Genomic DNA, 20,627 nt, shown 5'->3' on the forward strand with positions numbered 1-20,627 from the left:
GCATTCCAATAGGTTCTCCTCAAGGACATGGTGTAGAATTGGATAGGATTTGGTTTAGGGTGTACTAGCAGATGCTGTTGGTATTCCCTCAAAAACTTTTTCACTTGTTCACTGTTCCCATCCCCCAGGGGCTACCTGCCTTGCTGCCACAACTCATTCCTGCAACCTGCAACTGTGGAATTAGCCCATGAGCAACTGCAGCTGCCTTGCAATTTATGTACCTGTTCTCCCTGCAGCCATAGCCCCGCTCCCTTACTTCAAGGCGGGACAAATTCTGTGGTTCAGTTCACACCCCAGAGCTCCCCAAGGAATAAGGCTTAAGATGAACTTCATCTGATACCATGCCAAGCTGGGCTTCTCCCCTTGCACCATCCAGTTCCCTCTCGGCTCAGGATCCTCCTGAAAGAGTTCCCATAGTTCATTCACTTGCCCATGGCATATGTGGCCTCTACCTCTGCTTCTAGGGAAACCAGCCTAAGCCAGGAGCTATGAAAGAGCAAGCCTTATGAGAGCAAGTGGGTGGGGGGACTTGTGGTCTCTCTCAACCTCTGTACCCACTGGCTAGTTTCGCAGTTAGCTTAGCTAGACATGTGGAAGGCTCAACCCCTACACCAGAGATCACAAATGCTGGTGTGTGTACTGGTTTCTACTCTTGCCTCTCATGTTTATGGCAGACATCACTAATTGATCATGGTCTTCATTAGTTTTGAGCATGGAGACCATCCCAGAATCCTTTCCAGCCTGCACTTCAGATAACCACTATACTTTGGCTAGAGCTGTGATCTGGGCCCTGGAGGGATATAATTTTGCTCTGCAAAGTTCCATTTGTTGATAGTGAAACCACTTGAATAAAACATCTAACCAGCAAAATAGTGATTTATATTTAGAATCATGAGCATCCTTTTTTTGGTCAAAGTCTTGCACCTCCTTCTATCACCAAGACCCACAGATTCAGTGCCAGCCTCTGTTGACTACAGTGAATGGTTGCTGATTTACTCTTTCCTGACATGAATGAGAGTCTTGATGACATGTGTTTGGTTCACTCAGAGTGCCTGTGACCTTAGGTAACCCATTTATTTCAGCTGGGCCAAAAGGCAAGAGCCATTTGCTTCTGTGTTGCACTTCATTCCAGTATAATCAAATAGACAGTGAGAGTCATTTTGTGCCCTCTAATGGATGGCAGGATGAGATGCTCTGAGGTTGGGGAAAATTCGGCCAGGCTTGGCAGCCCCTGGGAGAAGTGTCCAAATGTCTGGTAGTAGCAGGCTCTAGCTCTTGAACACAAGAGCGGGCAGAACGAGCCCACTGTCATCATCAGAATGGCAGTGGGATTACTGTCTACCTGGGTACTGGAGCCCGAGAAAGCACCTGATGGTCCCCCCTACCCCTAGGAGTGTGCGCACATGTGTGCACATACACATCCCTCCCCCAACATGTGGAGCACAGTTTGCCCATATAATGCTGACAGAACAGCATGGACCATACCTTCCTTCCTGGTAGGCCAAGCTCCCCCTGTGGATGGAGAAGACAGGTAAGCAGAGGCTGCTTTGGAAGAGAAGTTCTGGAAGCACAGGGCTTAGTAGGGCTGATGGCTGGGCATGACCATGTGGCTTGGTTGCTTGGCCGCTCACAGCACCCCTGCCATGTCAGTGGGCCAAGCTGAAACACACCAGTGGGATCTCATACCTGCAGCAGCAGCCCCATCATTATGGAGCCCATCCTCATGCACTAAGGCAGAATTAGCACATGCTTTGAAATCTCAACCAGAAAATTCTCAGTGGCATCCCCAGGATATAGGCTGGAATTACCAAGGAGAGGCAGACTGAAGGTAATAGTGGCTCATACCTTTTCTCCCTTTGGTCCTATCTTGCCAGGAAGTCCCGGTGGACCCTACACAATCAAGATGAGAAATGAAAAAGTATATATCAAACCAAGGCAGGACAGGGTGGTGAGGAAGGCAGGACTGGGAGGGAAGCTCTTAGCCCACTGGACTCCTCCTACAGCTTCCAGACTCGGGGCTCCAAGGACCCCATGAAGGACCCTCTTGTGCCCTCCAACCCAGTCTCCTGTCCTCTTCTAGCTTTCTCTGAGCTGTTTCCAGTGGTGCCATGGTTACAACTGAAGAGTCTTGTTTGCTGAAAACAAGATGCTTCATCACCTCTCTTATCTTTTTAGCTGCTCTCACCAACTTTCCCTGGGGCCCTGATAAGAGGGAAGTTCCGTTTTGTACACAGGAACAGCCAACTTAGAAATTCCTGTGCTGGATCTCTGGGGACCAGTTGCAGTGAAAGCCTTTCTTAAGATGTTAAGAATGTAGGCAATGGAGCAGTTTTGTCACGTTGCCCAGCCACAGGAATGGAGCGGACTCTAGCTTCAGGATTCTAGCACCTACTACTAAAGCTTGGCACATCCACAGCCAGAGTGCAGCTACTTTTTGCTCACACGTCTATGAAATGCTCAGTTGGCTAACTGCTTTCCAAATTCCCTAGTACAGCAGAGAGGAAATCCTCATCCCAAAGATCTGCAGGTGAACACGCCCAATACAAAGCCTGTTTGAAATATGATTCCTATGAGACTTGTCCAAATACCAAACAGCCCCCTCAGCAGCTCCCAGACCTATCACCTTAGAATCCCCTGAGGATCTTTTAAAAATCCCAAAGACCAAGGCACATCCCAGATCAATTACATCACAATCTCAAGGAGAGGTGCACAGTCATCATGGGTTTTTGAAACTCCCAGGGGATTCTAATGAACAGATAAGTTTGGGAATCACTGTCTTTGGTTTATTCTCCTGTTTCAGGGGAGGAGGTGGGCGGGGGGAAGAGAGTTATCATTTCATTTCCTTTCCTACTCTCCCCCTTCACTCCCTTCCCCCCCACCTCATCACTTCTTTTACCCTCCCACCTTCCCTTCCTCCCTGCTTCTCTCTCTCTTCGTTCCTCCTGGTCTGGGCTCCCTTGTATGGAAAGAGGGTTTCCTGGGAGGGTGGCCTCACCACCCCACCTCCTCAGCCACCTGCCCAGTAACCCACTAGGGACTGGGCTGGCCCCACCACCTGGACCTTAGAGCTGTGCCCCTTTACTTCAGAGCTGCATAGGCCAGCTTGGGTAGATGGTTCCAAGTCCTTGGGGATAAAAGGCCAAGGGGGCACTGATGCTCCCAGAAAGTGTGACTTAGAGGGGCAGAGGTTCCCTGCTCCCCAAAGCCTGTGATCCCAGTGTAAAGAGAGGCCCAGGACAGTGCATCAGCCAGGCAGGATGACTGAATGTTGTTTCATTGTTCCATTTCTTATTATCAAGTCTGTTTTTTCCATTTCTTAAAATGGGCTGGAATGATTTGACCAGGCCACTGTGCTCTAGCTCAGTGCTTCTCAAACTGGGATGTGCAGAGGTTTCACTAGGGGGTCTCACTAAAATGCAGATTCTGATTGCAGGACTGTGTGAAGGGGTAAGGGAGAATGAGATCCTACATTTCTAACAAACTCCCGGGGGATGTCAATGCTACCCGTCTGCAGATCTCACTTCGCTTGGGAACAGCATTTTACAGTGTGTTCTAGGGCAACGGAGGGGTCTGCAAATCCCCCTTCCATTGGGCAGCACGTTCTCAGTTAAGACTTGAATGGACTGCATGAGGTTCGAGATGTGCAAGCATGGCTGGAGAGCTGCTGGTCTGAAGTCAGCTGAGAACCCCCCTTTCCTTCCCATGTTCTGTGGTCCTCACATGCTCCGAGACCTGAGGAGACTGTCAGAGGTGGGAAGGTAGAAATCCACCTGAGAGGTATTTCTCAGGGTACCCATCTTGCCTATCTGCAGACTTCCCAGCCCCTCTGCAGCAGCCAATTCTGGGTCCAAAGGTCTGTTTTTATTGCATCCAATAAATATTTATGGAGAACTTTTGACAACCCATGCTCTGGTGGAGACTGCCTACAACATGTAAACAAGATACACAATGTCCTTGCTCTCAAGACCAGGGGTGGGTGAGCTGTCTCTGTTAAGAGGCAGATAGTAAGTATCTTAGACTCTGCCTCTGATACAGTATCTCTGTCACAGCCACTTACTGTGGCAACAAAGGCAGCCAGAGACAATACAACTTTTATTATAAAAACAGATTGTCGGGATTCCTGGGTGGCTTAGCAGTCGAGCATCTGCCTTTGGTGTGATCCCCATCCAGGGATTGAGTCCCGCATCAGGCTCCTTGTGAGGAACCTGCTTCTCTCTCTGCCTGTGTCTTTGCCTCTTGCTCTCTCTCATGAATAAATAAATAAAATCTTAAAAAATAATAATAATAAATAAAAACAGGTTGTCGTCAGATCTGTAGGCCATAGTTGGCCAGTCACTGCCATGGGGCCTGTATTTTACAAAGGGAAGACCAAAGAGACCAGGGAAAGTAACGAAACAAATAAGAAAACTGTAATAAGGTGAGAAAATAATGCAGAGAATGAAAACAGGTCATTGGGATGGAGTGTGATGGGGAAGGCTACCATAGACTGTGGTTGAGGAAGGTATTTCTAAGGAGCTGGTCTGCAAACTGTTCTGAGTGACAAAAGAGTTGGCTGTGGTAAAAATCAGAGGGAAGAACATTCCAGACATTCAGACCCATAAGCACAAAGGCCCTAAGGCTGGAAGGAGCTTGGCATGCTCCAGGCCCCAAGAGATGTGCATTGGGTGGGTGATGGTGGTGGTATGAGAGACAAGGTAGGAGAGACAGGGAGCGTCCTCTTCAGGGGGCAGGGGTGGAGAGTGAATTTGTAACTGAGGGTGAGGAGTCTGGCTCTTAGTGTCCCGTGACCAGAAGCCATAGGAGGGGTTAACAGAATTCATAAGGCAATTGGGCAACTGGAAGGGGTAACAGAATTCATAAGGCAATTGGGCAACTGACTGTTGCTTGTACTCTCTTTCCCCTTCCATGGCAGACCTCCAAACTCCAGGCCAGGGAGCGTTCCTCCTTGATGGACCCCCACTCCCAGGCAGGCCAGAGGAGCCAGGGTCTGTATGACAGGGTCTCTGAAGAGTGCTCTTGTTTGTCTAGAAAATCCTCCCTCTAAGGGAGGGAGGATTTTTGCCTGTTTCTCACTCTTCCCTTTAGCTTTAGTGGGGAGCAGTGCATTGTCTGGTTGCAGTGTCTGGGAGCAAATGAAGGTCAGAGTAACAAGTTCCCCATTACCTCCACTTTCTGTCACTCCTTGGTCCACTGGCAAGGGTCCATGGTCACAGAAGGGGCAACCCACTGTCACCAAGTGTTTGATGATAATTATAATAATAATCCCACCCATCTAGGCAGCAGCTCATTTGGTCCCCTCACCACTCCCAAAATCCAGTACTGCAGGGGTAATTATCTCCATTGCATAGATGAGGAAATCAAGGCTGAGAGGGCAGAATTCACCCAGAGGAGAATCAGTGTTCTATCCATGTGGCCCTGGAGCTGGAGGTGAGCTCTTAGAGAAGGAAAGACAGCCCCCATGTCACTTTAAAAGGGGCAGCTCTAAGAGACTCTCTCCAGTGGGCTTCACTGCTCTGAACAGAAGACAACAGGAATGGATCTGGGGGAATGAACCAACCTGGGGGCCAGGGGGCCCAGGGGAGCCGAGTGATCCTTGTGCACATGAAGACTGTGTGGTCTCCAGTTCCAGGATGAGATTCTTCATGTCTGGGGACAGCAGCTTCAAAGCAAAGCAACACATGGTTACAAGCCAGACTTGGGGGACAGAAGAAGGGTCACCATCCTGGACACAGACCTGCTCCGCAGTCCAGTCCTCAAGACACCCAAAGGGTGTCTCAAGAAGATGACCTTCTGGGCCCCCATTTACTGGTCTCTCTTGAGACATACTTGGCTTGAATGGATTATAAAGATAGAATAGCCACTTTGGATGGAGTTAGGAAGCTCATTTCAGGGGCTTTTATCCAATGTCTAGGACAATACTGTCCAACGGAAATAAAATGCAAGCCACCAGTGCAAGCCACGTATATAGTTTTAAATTTTCTGGTAGCCACATAAAAAAGGTAAAGAGAAAGAAGTGAAATTAATTTTCATAATATATTTAACCCAATATGTCCCAAATGTTATCATTTCAACATGTATTCAATATTTTAAAATTACTCATGAGACATTTTACATTCTTTATTTATATTAAGTTCAGTAAAAAAAAATCCAGTATTCCATATCAATAGCCCATCTCAACTTGAACCAGTTGCATTAAAAGTATTCAAGTCACATGTGGCTAAATGGCTACTGCACTGGGCAGTACAGTTCTTAGAATTTCTGGAAAAATCTGAGAATCTCAAGTCCCTAGAATATCCTGGCCGACTGTCATCTAGCTCAGCTTCCCAAATCCTGCTCTTTCCCTCTTCCCAAACTGGGCTCCCTCTCACACCTCAGTATGGCTATCAAGGCACCATTTCCTGCATCACCTCACAGAAACAGCCTCCATTCAGTATAGGCTGTGGGAGGGAATTTCACAAATATTTGGGAAGAATGGGAAAAATCCATATCTGAGCAGCTGTAGGGAGTCTCAAAAGTTTTTAAATCACCTCATTGTTCTCAGGAAGACGGGACACTTTGTCAACTCCAATTTCCAGATGCGAAGAATCTCCCTCTGTAGCTTATTTAAGACAGTGGAAGAACAGACACACACCAGAAACTGCTAAATGCCTGTTCTAGGGTCCAACCTGCTACGTGAGAGTAAAGATTTGGATCCCTCAAAAAGAATCTGGAGGCCACTCACCTCAAGTAGGCGGCTGTGTGTGTGTGTGTGTGTGGGGGGGGCGGTGTGGCAGGCACTGGGAAGCCAGCACGTCTACTTTCTCATGACTCCTAAGATACTCACCAAACTTCGGCCCCCTCTGAAGAATGGTGGTGGGAACAGTGGGGGTGGAGGGGGCGTTAGGAGGCAGCATGCTCTGTGGCTACCACGCTTCTTCTGATCCAGGCCGGGAAGGGCTGTGCAGAGAAAATCGCTGCTCATTAGCATGGGGACAGTGCCGGGGCCTCTGTCGTCCCCACTGAACCCTAGGGAGACCCATGCGGTACCCGAGATTTCTGAGTTTGATTTCTAATCCATTTACATGAGTGTGCCTTCTGTTTACTACTTGATGTAACCTTCCCCCAGCCTTCAGTAAACGAAGATGGTTGATAAACAAGCAGGTGGTATGGACACTGTGGCCATAATGAAGTCCATTTCTCCGTCTTCTGGGACTGACTTGTCATTTAGCAGACGTGACAAGGAACGCAAAGTTCAGACCTATAAAGCACCTCTAATAGGTCAGGAGAAGGCAGTGTTTGCTAATTATTTTGATGGTGTGCTCAAAGGGCATTGTTCAGGGAGTAGGCAGCTAGGGCCTGAGGTGGTGTTGATTTTAAGAGACTCAGAGCCCTGATTTAAAACATGTATTTGACTCTGGACTCTACACACACATTTGGTGTCACCCGTGTTCACTAAAGAGTTTACAGTTTAATGACTCAATACATGGGTGTGAGGAGATGAAAGGAGGGCCCTGGACCCTGATTGCTTTATACAACATGGGGTCTTGCCCATGTTCAACGTTAGTGTATGCTCAGTGTTGAAGTATACCTTACAGAAAGGATGCAGATCATGAGTCTACAGCCCAACAGATTTCTGCAAAGCGAACACACCCTCGAAGCCAGCCCCCCCCCAAATCAAAACACACAACTCCCCAGCATCCACAAGCCCTGTAAGCTCCTATCCAATCTCTGTGCTCCTCCCTCTCCACCATACTGACTTCCAACCCCACGGACTCATTTTATCTATTCTGGAACTTTATATAAATGGAATCAAACAATATGAACTCTTGTGTTTGGCTTCTTTTGCTCATCGTAGCGTTCATGGGGATCATTCAGATTGTTGCTTGTCATTGTTCATGCTGAATAGAGTTCCACTACGTGGCTAGACCACAGTCTGCTTATCCATTCCATAGCTGCTGCATATTGGGTTGACAACCACTACATACCCCACCAGAATGGCTAAAATGAAAAGGACAGAAAATAATAAATGTTGGCAAGAACATGGAACAAATAGAGCTCTCATACACTGGCCAGGAGGAGTGTAAGTTGGTTCAACCTCCTTGGAAAACTGCTTGGTATTGTCTACTGCAGCTGAATACAGGCATCCTCTATAGCCCAGCAATTTCACTCACAGGTATTTACCAACAGACAAGCAGGCATACGTTCACCAAAACACATGTACTAGAATATTCACAACAGTAATACCTATATTTGCCACAAGCTATAATTTTACAGTCTCCAGTTTGGGTCTTATGATGGTATCCTCACCTCCATCCCTTCGTCGAACCTCTGACCTCATAGAATATGGGGCAGGTCACTCACCATATGCCTCTTGGCCCTGAATCCAGTTTCTGTCTTATCTCTCAGGGGCCTCTGATTGTCTACTGTTTGCACCCTCTGCTCTAGGACCTGTCTGTGGACATTAGGCAGCTGCTCCATGCATACCCACACACTCACTCTCCAGTGGAGGAGCATTCCACTGACCTGTGCCAGTAGTCCTCAGCCCTCTCTGACCCAGTGCCTCCTTTTGTAAGAAATATTTTGTGAAGACCCTTTTATTACCTTGAAATGAAATTAACAAATTATACAATAGACATACGCAATTTTATTTTTTTTAAAGATTTTAGTTATTTATTTGAGAGAGAGAAAGAGAAAGAAAAAGAGCACAAGCAGGGAGATTGGCAGAGGGATAGGGAGAAGCAGGCTCCCCATTGAGCAGGGAGCTCGATGCAGGGATCAAACCCAGGACCCTGAGATCATGACCTGAGCCGAAGGCAGATGCTTAACCTATTGAGCCACCTAGATGCCTCTGCATACACAATTTAAAAAATCAATATAATCTTACAGCAGCCACATGTGGAGGTGGCCTCTCAGGGCCATGGAAGAGTTGAGGACAAAAAGGAAGGGATCAATGCAAACATTACTGAGAAGAAAGAAATGAGGAAGGGACCATTGTGTTGTAGGAGTGAAAGAGGAGGGTGGTTTTGAGATGGCAGGGACCTGAGACCACAGTGATCAGAGTAGGAGATGGAAAAGTCAAAAGAGGTACTGGTTTGTGGGGAAAGCTATCAAATTTGGTTAGACATTTGTTCATTTGAGCACATGCCTTCCCAGGCACTGGACCAGGCTATGTGGGGGGTAGAAAGATGCCTGACTGGTGCTCCCGACATGCAGACAGTAAGTCCGGTGGAGCTTGAATGGCTGCCAAGTTCCTTCTGTTCATATCCCACTCCTCCCAGCCACACCTAGCCTAATCCTAGAGACTCCTATTCATTCATCAAGGACTGTCAGGTGCCACTTCCACCAGGAAGCTTTCCTTGATTTCCCAGGTCAAGGTTGAGAGTCCTGCCATGTTTTCCTCTGGGTTTACCCCATGTTAGCTCATACCTATGGGGTAAAACAGTCTCCTTGTATCTCCCTGACTACAATGCTTTCTGGGAGGATGTAAGCCAGTTTTTAATCCCCAGGTTCTAGCACAGTACCTAACATACACTAGATACTCCACAAATGCTTGCTGAATTCATAATAATAATAATAAAAAACGCAAACAAGTACTTCATGCTTAGGCACCAGTGAAATGCCCCATACATATAAATTCACCTAATCTTCACAGCAATCCTGAGAGTTAAGTACTATTGTTATCATCACTCCCACTTTACAGATCAGTTAACTGAAGCAAAGAAGTGAAGCAACTTGCCCAAGGTCATACAATTAGCAGCAGGATTCTAGGCTTCTTCCTCCTGATCCCCACACTCTTCCACATGTGGGTGGAAATAAAGGTCAGGAGCTCAGAGAAAGGAAAGGGGCTCCCATAACAACTACCTGAGATATATAGCATCAAGGGTTTCCAACCAAAAACCATCAGGAACACACGTATGGTTGCAGAAAACTGGCCCTATTGGCTCATTGTGAAGGAGGATGCACACCAGGGGCCCACAGGGCATCTTGAAAGAGGCTGTTAGAAAGGATTTGTTCTAGGATTTGGGCCTTCACTAGATGATGCTCGGGGGTGGGGGAGACTTGAGGAAGTGAAGTCTGGCCTCACTCTGGATTGGATGGGGTCAGGAAGTGAAAGTTAATCTATAACTATCTTAATTCTTATCTAGCAGAAGAGAAGAGCAGAGGGAGACTGAAGCTGTGGGTAGTAAAGCAGCAGCTGTCACTCATATTAGCAAGGACAGGCGGATAGTTGGCCATTTGTGTGGTTGGATGGTGGTCAGGTTTTGTCTGTGTCTGATAGGGTGATACAGTGGCCTTGTTTTTGTCTTGGGCCTTGTCTGATGCTGTGCTCTGAAACTGTTCTCATTCAACAGAACACCATGGCCTAGCTGTGAGTGGCAGATCCATTCCACCTGTCATGAGCTGCTTTCTCTCTCTCAGGGGAAAAAAACACTGCAGTACATTGTCATAAAATTTGACATCAATGCCAATCATATTCCTCTTCAAATTCCTTCAGATAGCTCTCCTGGAGTGCAGAGTAAGCTCAGTGGGGCAGCTTCCACTGTGTCCCTTGCCTTGGGCACATGGGGAATTTGGCAGCCATGCACCAGCACTCCAGAACCCTCTCGGCGCTCCCTAGTGGCAGTTCCTCCTTTGCCACTCTTGGCCGAGGCTGTGGTTTTCCGCAAAGCCTCTGCCAGCCAGGGGCACCTGAGAGGTCTGCACATTCACATGGCTCTATGCACTCCTCGCCATTGATTTTTGAGGCCATGTATGGCCTCCAGTGCCTCCCTTTACACTACATTAGGTGTGGTCTTCCACAGATGAAAGACCCCGAATCATTTAAAAGCAATTCTCTTATTTCTTCCTGGAAACTGGAGAACTCTTTGGTGAACATAAATTATCAGTTGCTTTTCCTGCTGAGGCATCTGCATTGTTCACCTCTCCTCATCCCTCCTTGCCTTTTCCCCCTTGACCTTGACTTCACTTTCAGCAGGTGAAGAGCATCTATTTCTGCCTACCCCCCAACTCCCTGGAGATGTTTGTTTTTAGCACAGTCTAGTTTATTTACGGCTCATTCCAACTCAGAATATTTCCATCAGGTGGATGTGTTTAGGAACAGCTTCCCGCCCCTCCCTCCCTGTCAACTAAGCCAGGACTTCACATGTCTATTTTAGTGTCATCTGAGTGGCCTGTGGGTCTCTTTCAGGACTAGGCTGCCTCCATGGAATCGTGTCTAAGCCCAGGGTCCAGCTTGGAAAAGCCCCAGCAGGCTCTGTGGTAATGGAAACAATCATGTGTGTATGAACATGGGGCCTGCAGAAACCCGGGTGTGCCATGTGGCTCAGGCCCAGGCAGCTGCCTTGGAAACACCAACTCCCATGGAATTTCAGGACCACTTGCCCTGACTTAAAGACACTGAAGTCATACTGTACACGGCCACTGCAGTGCCAAATCATGGATAGAAATAAAGCTAGGTCTAATGCAGGCTTGTGTCAAGCGTCTTGTTTTTGTTTCTGTTTTGTTTGCCATTGCAGATGCTGACTTTGCCTTTGCACTCAATACCCACTTACTCTTGGGTGCATCCTTGGAAAGTGTGATTTACTCGCACTTACTCCTGAAAACATAGGGACTTGGATAAAAGGGTATGAGTCTGGGTGCAAGCGACCATGTGACTCGCATAGCTCATTTCTGAGACTCAGGTTCCTTACCTACACCATAAGGAGTCTGGCCCAAACCATCTCCAAATTCTGTTTTCATACATATGATACCAGGATCTCCACTGTATCCACCTATATCTCCCACTCATGAGACCAGCCCATCAGTAGGTCACGAAAGACACCCTGTTTCTGCCTCCTGTTTTTTGCAGCAAGGAGAACTCCCCCACCCCCGCCGCCCAATCAAGCAAATGTACCATTAGAAGCCACCAAAGGAAAGAAGTCACATAAACATCCTGCCTTTGCGGGGTGGGAAACTTCTAGGTGCAGCCATATATTACCTATTCTGCAACTGCTCAGAGTTGGGGGACTGCTCAGCTTCTTACTTCCGCCTCCTCCCACTCTGAGGCCTCTCCCTGCCTGTTGGAACTAGCAGAAGGACGAAAGGAGAGAAGAGGTGAAGGGCACATGCTCTGTGCAGCACTGAGTGTTCTGACCATGAGTCAGATGTCTCAGCTACAGTGAATTTCTCATGATAGCTCGTTTCAATTTGCTCAAAGTTTTTTCTGATTCACATATTCCAGAGGCTATACCCTATACCTTTCCTCTAACCCCTACACATACCCCACACATCTTGAAAACAAATTCTGATCCTAAAAGTTGAAAGTATTTGAACTGCTCTGAAAGACCAAGGTAGGAATTTGCCATCTTGCAATTTGCCTGAGTGGATATGGGGAGCAGGTGAGGGCACAACCTACAAAGGATATGATTTGGCAGTTTGGTGGCTACTGTCTCTGGGGCAGTGTGGCCACATGACCCAAGCTGTCAGCCTGGAGAATAATGGACAACATCTCGGCCACCCAATACCATGGCTGGCCCCAGACCATAGTGTGTGATGTTACTTCAAAGCCAAAGCAGCAGCCGTCTACCTCAGACCTCAAAGTTAAGGTCACAAAAGGGGCACACCCAAGCACACACACACACACGCTCATGAGTGTATATCAAGGTCCCCACCAACTCCATTGTCAAATCCCTTTTATGTGCAATTCCAACACTGATCGAGAAGTTTAACACTTAAAGACTGCTGAAAGCACTCAGAACAGGTCTTTTTTTTTTTTCAAGTCTGCTTTCTAAGCCTTTTTTTCTAAACAATGCACACATCATATATGCAGGCATACAACACACACACACAACTCACCTGAGCAGCAAGCTGAGTAACAGAGCAGTCCTGAAATGGTGAGCAGGTGAGTGAAGCTGAGTGATAGACCAGTCATTGTGGGCAAGGCCCAAGGAGGGACTGGCCAGGGAACACACGCTGGCGACAGGCTGAGATTTGTCACGCCTCTGAGCACTCCCAGCTGGGCATTTGGGGTGGGAGTCAGCCAATCCCTGCTTTGGTGTTGCTTCTGCCCCAGATGCCAGGGGTCCAGAGGCCAGTACTCAGCTCTCGGGAGCAGGAACAGGTACACGGTGCTCTGGCCTCAAAAGAGGCTACAGTGGGGACAGCTTGGGGGAAGAAGAATGCCCCTGTCCCAAGGAAGGAGGTGAGGTTGGGAGCAAGGAATACTGATCGCCCTTGCCAGCCAAGAGGAAATGGGAGTGCAATCTGTCTAAAAGGCTGCTTTTCATTTAGCTCAGAAACTGCTCCTGTCAATACTGCTCTGGCAAGCCTCAAAGTCCACCCCCACTGTGATTGTTCTGGGGGAATCTGTCCTCCTCTACTTCAAGGAAGATCTCTGTCACCATGTCTGTGCCAAGGTGCTGCCAACAAAGATAAATTTAATTTTTAAAATTATAAAGATTAAAAATATATATACAGATATGCAAAGAAATATATATATATACACATATATATAAACGTATATATATATCCAAAGGGCTGGTGAAGTAAACCTTTTTGGATGAAGCTTGCCTATAAAATAATAAAATAGCATATACCAGATACATGTGGAATCTGATAACTTTATAAGCATACCCAATGCACATGCATGCACACGCACAAAATTCTAGATAATAAAAGACAAGATTATTAGTACTTAGCAATAAGCACTGTTGTTTTAACCAGCTTAGTAGAAATCATCAGTTATTGTAGGATTCAGAAAACTTTTTCCAGAAAGAGCCAGATAGTAAATATTTTAGGCTCTGTGGGCTGCACAGTCTCTGTTACAACATAACTCTACTGCTATACATGAAAGTAGCCACAGACAATAAAGCAGCGTAGTTGTGTTCTATTAAATTTTTATTTACAAAAATAGGAAGCAGGCTGGATTTGGCCTGCAGGCTATAGTTGGTGGACTCCTGAGCTATAGCCTTCAGAAGAAATGTTATTCCTTGTATTCACTCATTCATTTATTGTTTCATTAATTCATAAACACATATTGAACGCCAAATGTTTCCAAGACTCAATGACTAGACACAGTTCCTGTTCCTGGCATGTGTCACTCAGTGTCATGGAAAGAATATAGGCCCTTGAGTCAGCAAACACAGTCTGGAGTTATCCAGGCTGCCACTTACTAGCTGTATAACCCTGAGGAAGTTACTCATTCCCTCTGAGTCTCAATTTTCTTATCTATGAAATGGGTAGAGCAAGACTCATCTTGTTAGATTATTGTGAGGATTAGAGCTAAGGATTTCAGAGTTCCTGGAATAGAACAGGGCTCTTTAATCGACATTTTCAGGGATAATGATTTTGTACTAAAAAGGACAAAAAGAGAAGTGGCTAACACAAGGCTGGGGATGTTTAGAGGGATTTGTACCAGGAAGTGATGGATACCAGTTGGGGGGAGGGATGTAAGTGAGAAATCAGGGGAAGCTTCCTGGAAGAGGAGAGCTGAACTTTGAAAGCAGAGAAGATTTGCTGGTACCAAGATGAAACTCCTTTCATCTTGGAAAGGGAGGAAAGGGTTTAGGTTCTGTTTCTTGCCTGGAGCATTACCTTCTGTTCACACAAACACAGAGTCTAAGACATCAGAGAAAGGATGAAGGGCATGGAGTGCTCAGTCTAAAATCCCAGACCATTGTGGAAATATCATCAGCATCACATTTTCCCAAATTCTTCTGTGTTAGGTCATAGCCCCACGTGTGCATTATTTTTCAAATCCCATTCAAAAACCCTTGGAGATGGAAATTTTGCCACTTTTCAGCACCAAAAGCACTTCCTTTTTACCATTCAACATCAGACTGTTCCCAAAAAGGTTGACACATGGGGCAGCCCGGGTGGCTCAGCAGTTTAGCGCTGCCTTTAGCCCAGGGTGTGATCCTGGAGACCTGGAATTGAGTCCCATGTCGAGCTCCCTGCATGGAGCCTGCTTCTCTCTCTGCCTGTGTCTCTGCCTCTTTCTCTCTGTGTCTCTCATGAATAAATAAATAAAATATTTAAAAATAAATAAATAAAAATAAAAAGGTTGACACATAAACCACTGAGTTGCACTTTATTGCAAAAACAAAGGAGACTGGCCTAGATGGTCACTGAGGTCCTATCCCACTCTGATGTTTGAATCTCTATTTTGAACCTAATGACTCAGGCCCATGAATCTCTGTCTCTTTTCCATGTTGCTCTCCTTCTGCAACTCACTTTCCTGTATTATTCTCTGTTTCATTCTCTGTGTCTCCAAGGACTAAGAGCCAAATCTCCTTGAGTCAGATGCCTAGATGTATACTCGACTACTGTTAACTGCCCTGCCAAGCATGCCAGTTTGAGATTAGGAATCCTGTTCTCCAGGCCTGGTGTGACCAGTAATGTGCTGTCACCTTGGATAACTCACTTCCCCTCTGGGCCTTGGTTTCCCCAAATGTGAAATGGGAGCAATTGGACCAGAGGAGCTCTAAGCCCTTTCTAGGTCTTGCTTCTACCAGGGGCTAGGATTTCTGAGACTTAAACAGTCCTTCATAAGGGCCCTGGACAGGGATAGAAGAACATTCTTTCCCCTTCTCCCCCAGTGAGCCATCCCATGCCCTCGAGGCAGGCAGCCTGCTGAGTTCCCACTGGTTCCTTCACCCAGGCACCAGCTCACCACAGCAGAGTGGCCTGCAAAATCTAATTCATAATAAAGGTTTCCGGGGCCTTCCTGCAGCTGTCAGCAGGTGTCATATTCACAGTATTTTGTCTTAATTGCAGCTCTGGTATTTATCAACCAAGCCAGAAGTCCACTTCTGGAATGCCGCCTCCCTGGGCGCCGTTCCAGAAGTCTTGTCCCCCTGCTGCCACATACAGGCCTGTTCCCTGCTGTTCTGGGTCAAAGTAGAGTCCTCTGTGCTTCTTCTCCTCCTGTGTCTCTCACTCCTGCTGCATAGAGAGATCTCGAGGGCTGGATAACTTGGCATTCTCCCCCAGGACCTAGAGTCTCCAGTGTGAGGCAAAAACACCTGTATTTTAAAGGCACAGCCTAGGGATGCCTGGGTATCTCAGTGGTTGAGTGTCTGCCTTTGGCTCAGGGTGTGATCCCAGGTCCTGGGATTGAGTCCCCCAACAGGCTCCCCACGGGGAGTCCCCTTCTCCCTCTGCCCATGTCTCTGCCTTTCTCTGTGTATCTCTCATGAATAAATAAAATCTTTAAAAAGAATTTAAAAATCAAAGGTATAGCCTAGGGTCCCACCAGTCCCAGGGTACCTCAAGTCTGCTGTCTCATCCCCGAACCTGGGTGGGCAGAGATGTAGATTGGATGATATGGGTCCTACTTTCCGACAAATACTCTCTTCTTGACCCAACTTTGTTCAGGTTCTCAGCAAGGCCTTGGACTTGGGTTTCTGTGTATGTCCTGGCAGAGTTTAGGTTTAGCAAGAATCTGGCAAAGTCAATTTAGAGTGAATCCCCACCCTTGATAGCTGAGCAAGTTCCTCATTCCCCCTACCCTTGCTATCTTAGCACCCTGGTCTGCCTTCAGCAAGAATACTGTGAGGTGGATTTAGCAAGAAAACCCCTATCCCTGAGGTTTCCTCTTAATAATTTTCCATCCACTGACACCCTCGCTCCAACTAGCTCTTTGGCTATCAATCCCCACTCATTCCTACTGCATTCAGAATTGAGCCCAATCTCTTTCTCCTCTTGAGACCGGCTTGCCACCTGGGGCAACAGTCTTGAACAGTCTTCTTTACCATTTCAACAAGTAAATGCCACCTCCAAGAGAGCCCTATATCAGGTTCTACTCCATTTTTTGAATGCTTCCTATGTGCCAAGTCCTTGTATGCCACATGGATATAGAAACAAATAAGCCCAAGGTCTAGGATCTGGAGATCAAAGAGTTTTCATCCTATCTGCTAATGTGAACTGACTGGCACAGATTTTCCGAAACATCATGTTAAGAAGGACTCTGAGGATAGAGGCTCATGACTTCCTGGTATCGGGCTCCCTGAGATGAGAGGAAGGAGTGACACCTGTGCTGCATACTTGCAGGCCCATGTTTAGCAAAATCCTCATCATGAAACAAGGACAACACTGCACTTCCATGCACCACTGCATTTAATCCTCAAAGCACCACTGTCCTCATTTTACAGAGGATAAAAGGACTCTTGGAGAAGCTGTCATTTAGTCCAGGTCACACAGATAGTACAGAACTGGAGTCAGAGTTCAAAAGGGATCTTGCACACAGCCCTGTGAGAAGGTGTCCTCCAGTTGGCCAACTTGCCCAGCCCTTGAGGGATGGCTCTCCATCCTTATGCCTCCCACCTCTCCTGCTGTGCTCACTGCTCTTGTGATAGAGCAGGGAGGTTTCCCTCTGGTCCGGCCCTTTCCTGGCTAGCAGGCTCATGCCACTCCTAACTCCCAGCCATGGACTTTACATCTAGAAGCCCCCCTCAGAGTTGGGGCTGTGTAGAGAAAGCTAGCACTCCCCCAAATGGGGGCTCCTCCTTCCATAGGCCAGAGCTATCCCTGAGAAGTGGCTATACTCCCAGCTCCTGCAGTGTGAATAGCTAGGGGCTCTCGACCCTTCTTGCCAATGGTTCTGCCTGGGTACAGAGGACTCAAACCTGAGGGGATGGTGGTGGCACACACGAAAGGGGCCTGCAACCCTGAAGGCCAGCATGGAGGTGAACTGCCCCCAACCAGACACTGGACAGTTAGGTGAGCATAAAATAAATTTTGATTCAATGAAGTCACTAAAATATTGGTGCTTATTTATTACAGCAGACAGCATTACCCTAACCTGGTAATGAGGTGCCAACAATGGAAACTATTCTGTGAGCATTCAATATCCTTCTTTGGTTCCCACAGCAACTGTATGAAGTATTAGAATTATCATCCTCATTTTTAGCCAAGGCTCAGAGATTTAGGGATGCACCTATGATCATACACAACCAGTAGGTAGTAGGCCAGGACTGAATCCAGATGGTCTGACACTGGAGACTTCCAGAGATTTGGTTACTAGCATAAAGTGGCGACCTCTCTCCCCCACTACCAGCCAGCCAGAATGGGCACGGAAGCCCAGAAAGAATGGCAGATGTCATCTTGGCCAGCTGGTGTTAGAGAAGTTTACCAACACTTCGTTGCATGCCTTTTTAATCAAACCTTACATTTACTCATCTTTGGGCCCCAGTTTCCTGGTTTGTAAACTCACATAAATAGACAATCTTAGTTGCTCCTCATCATGGCCACATAAGATTCAATCGTGTGTGCTAGTGGGCTTCAAACATCAACCTTTTCTGTTGAATAGTTTACTCTTCAAAGCAAGCAATGAATCTGTGATTCATTTGGAAATCTACTCCAAAAAACAGAAGATGCAGGGACAAGGGGATATGTGGTAGAGTAAATATAGCAAAATCAAAGCAATTGCAGAATCTATTTGGTGGCTGTATTTGCTAAGGCTGCCATAACAAAGTACCAGGGTGGCTTAACTAACAGAAATTTATTTTTTGCAGTTTTGGAAGCTAGAAGTCCAAGATTAAGGTGTTGGAAGGTTTGGAAGCCTCTCTCTTTGGCTTGCAGATGGCCACCTTCTAGCTATGTCCTCATGTGGCCTTTCCTCTCTTTGAGCATCCCTGTTATCTCTGTGTATCCAAATCTCCTCTTCTTATAAGGACACCAGTCAGATTGGATTAGGGCCCACCCTTATCGCCTCATTTAACCTTAATCACCTCATTTAAAGGCTCTAGCTCCAAATACAGTCACATTCTGAGGTCTTGGGGGTTAGGGCTTCAACATATGAATCTGGGGGAGGGGGCACTCAGCCCATAATGTGGGCATAGTGGTGTTCCCTGGATAATTTTTTCCACTCATTTGAATGTTTGAAATTATTCATAATAAAAAAGAAGAATAATAAAAAGAAATGGAAAACCAGAAGATACCTCCATAAGGGTTAGGACTGGGGGTGGGTCAGAGCTAGGGCACCAGCCTTGCCTAGAGAAGCCTGCGGTCACTCATAAAGACACCTTGAGCAGAAATTGAATCCCCATGAAGAACATGTTCTCTTTCGCCCCCTCCCCTGCCAAGAGGGACAACTCAAGGAAGAATGGCTGCCCTAGTTAGGTGGATGAAAGAAAATCTCATCCTTGACAGTATTTTATAGTCAGTCATCTATCAAAGGTGACTCCTTTGTACATAGATTCAAGAGACAGCCCAGCCCCCTTTCCTGCCACAAGGGAATTTTTCGACCTTATCTAAAGGAAGGCATCTGTTTTTTTGAGTTGAAGTTTTAATTTGACAAAATGGCATGTGGTAAACAGAAAGGAAGGAGGAGACAATGTTATTAGGAGCCAAGGGAACATCAAGAAACCTCCCTAAGACTGGCTGCGCCTTGGCTCTGAATTTGATTACAGTGTCCAGCATAAAGCAGTGAGCACTATTAAATCTTCTGCTACAGCTTGACAGGGAAGGCCAAGTTTGTAGAGTTATTTGGGAGATCTGGCAATCGGTCAGAGACAAAACTCCCCAGCTACATTGGCCTAATGGGTGGGTTATTTCCAATATCCACTGACAACTGGGTCCAAGTGGAAAGACCCTGTGTTTCTAGCCACTATATTTCTACACCTTCATTTTTCCATGGTGACATTCTAGCTCTATTGACATATGGGATTCAAAACCACATGGCTCACTTAGCCCTTTTCCTAGAGCACCTCTCATCCCTACCCCCACTGCCTTCAGTATTTGTCATTTGAGGGTACATAGCAGGTGAGGAGGGGGGGAAGAAGGTCCCTGGGATCCCCCTGGCTTCATCCAGCACAATCATTTCTACTTATTGGTCTCACTGAATTATTCAAATTTCTGGATCCCAGAAAGTGGGGGAATCTCAGGTTGACCACTTTGGACTCAACTGAGCAATAGAGCTTCACAATTAAATAGGTTGGAAAGATGAGCCTTAGGCTTTCCACAGCACTGTAACTGTGTGACTTTACCATTCTGAGATCTCAATTCCTATTGCTGCTTTTCGATCTTAAAGATGTTTCAAAACCATAAAATCGCATCCTGTGTGCTCCAGATGAGAGACTCTGTTTTGTGCATATAAGTGTAATTCTGTTTGTTTAGAGTAGGTAATATCTCAAATGATTCAAAATTCCAAAAGTCCAAATGAGCATACATGAAAATTCTTCTCCTTCTGTACCAGTTTCAATTATTTATTATCATTTAGTTTTCTGTGTATTTTTTCAGGAAAATTTTATGCAGAGACAAGCAGATAGGTAGGTATAATATATTCCCTCTCTTCTTCAAAAGGTTACTTGAATGTACAATTATACATATGCTACTCCTTCTTGGTTTCCTTACAGTATTTCTGAAGAGATTATGTTCTATAACTACATAAAGTGCATCTACATTCCTTTCTATGGCTGCAAAATATTTCTTCATTTGGAAGAAATTTTACCTGAAGCAGAAAACAAAAACACTCCTTAAACTACCTTTATATAGCCTGAAAAATCAAGAATCAACATACTCAGTAACATGCACAGAATACTTATTATTGCTAAGCACTAGCCTACAATGACCTTAAGTATTATTAATATTTTCTCCCTTTGACAGGTAAGTATACGGAGGCTCACAGAAGTGCCCAGGTAAGTGACAGAATCATGACTTGAACCCAGATC

At 46.3% G+C, this 20,627-nt stretch overlaps 1 protein-coding gene across 13 annotated transcripts in view; it reads right to left on the reverse strand.

Moving 5' to 3' along the window:
• The window catches only part of LOC140614043 (2-hydroxyacyl-CoA lyase 1), a 118,619-nt gene that overhangs the window by 30,855 nt on the left and 67,137 nt on the right, over window positions 1-20,627 (reverse strand). For 12 of the 13 annotated variants that reach the window (XR_012014939.1, XR_012014940.1, XR_012014938.1 and 9 more), the window contains 4 exons: window positions 6,824-6,936; window positions 5,558-5,659; window positions 1,846-1,890; window positions 1,486-1,512 (listed from right to left, as the gene is read on the reverse strand). Coding sequence is in view for 10 of the 13 variants with exons in the window: in XM_072792821.1 (XP_072648922.1) it covers window positions 1,486-1,512; window positions 1,846-1,890; window positions 5,558-5,659; window positions 6,824-6,936 (287 nt within the window). In the remaining 3 variants the exon portion in view is untranslated. Of the gene's footprint in view, window positions 1-1,485; window positions 1,513-1,845; window positions 1,891-5,557; window positions 5,660-6,823; window positions 6,937-12,813; window positions 13,001-20,627 lie in introns of those variants that run through there. The other variant, XM_072792826.1, reaches the window with a different exon arrangement.

The sequence above is a fragment of the Canis lupus genome, chromosome 22 (assembly GCF_048164855.1).
Source record: "Canis lupus baileyi chromosome 22, mCanLup2.hap1, whole genome shotgun sequence".
NCBI classification, from domain to species: domain Eukaryota; kingdom Metazoa; phylum Chordata; class Mammalia; order Carnivora; family Canidae; genus Canis; species Canis lupus.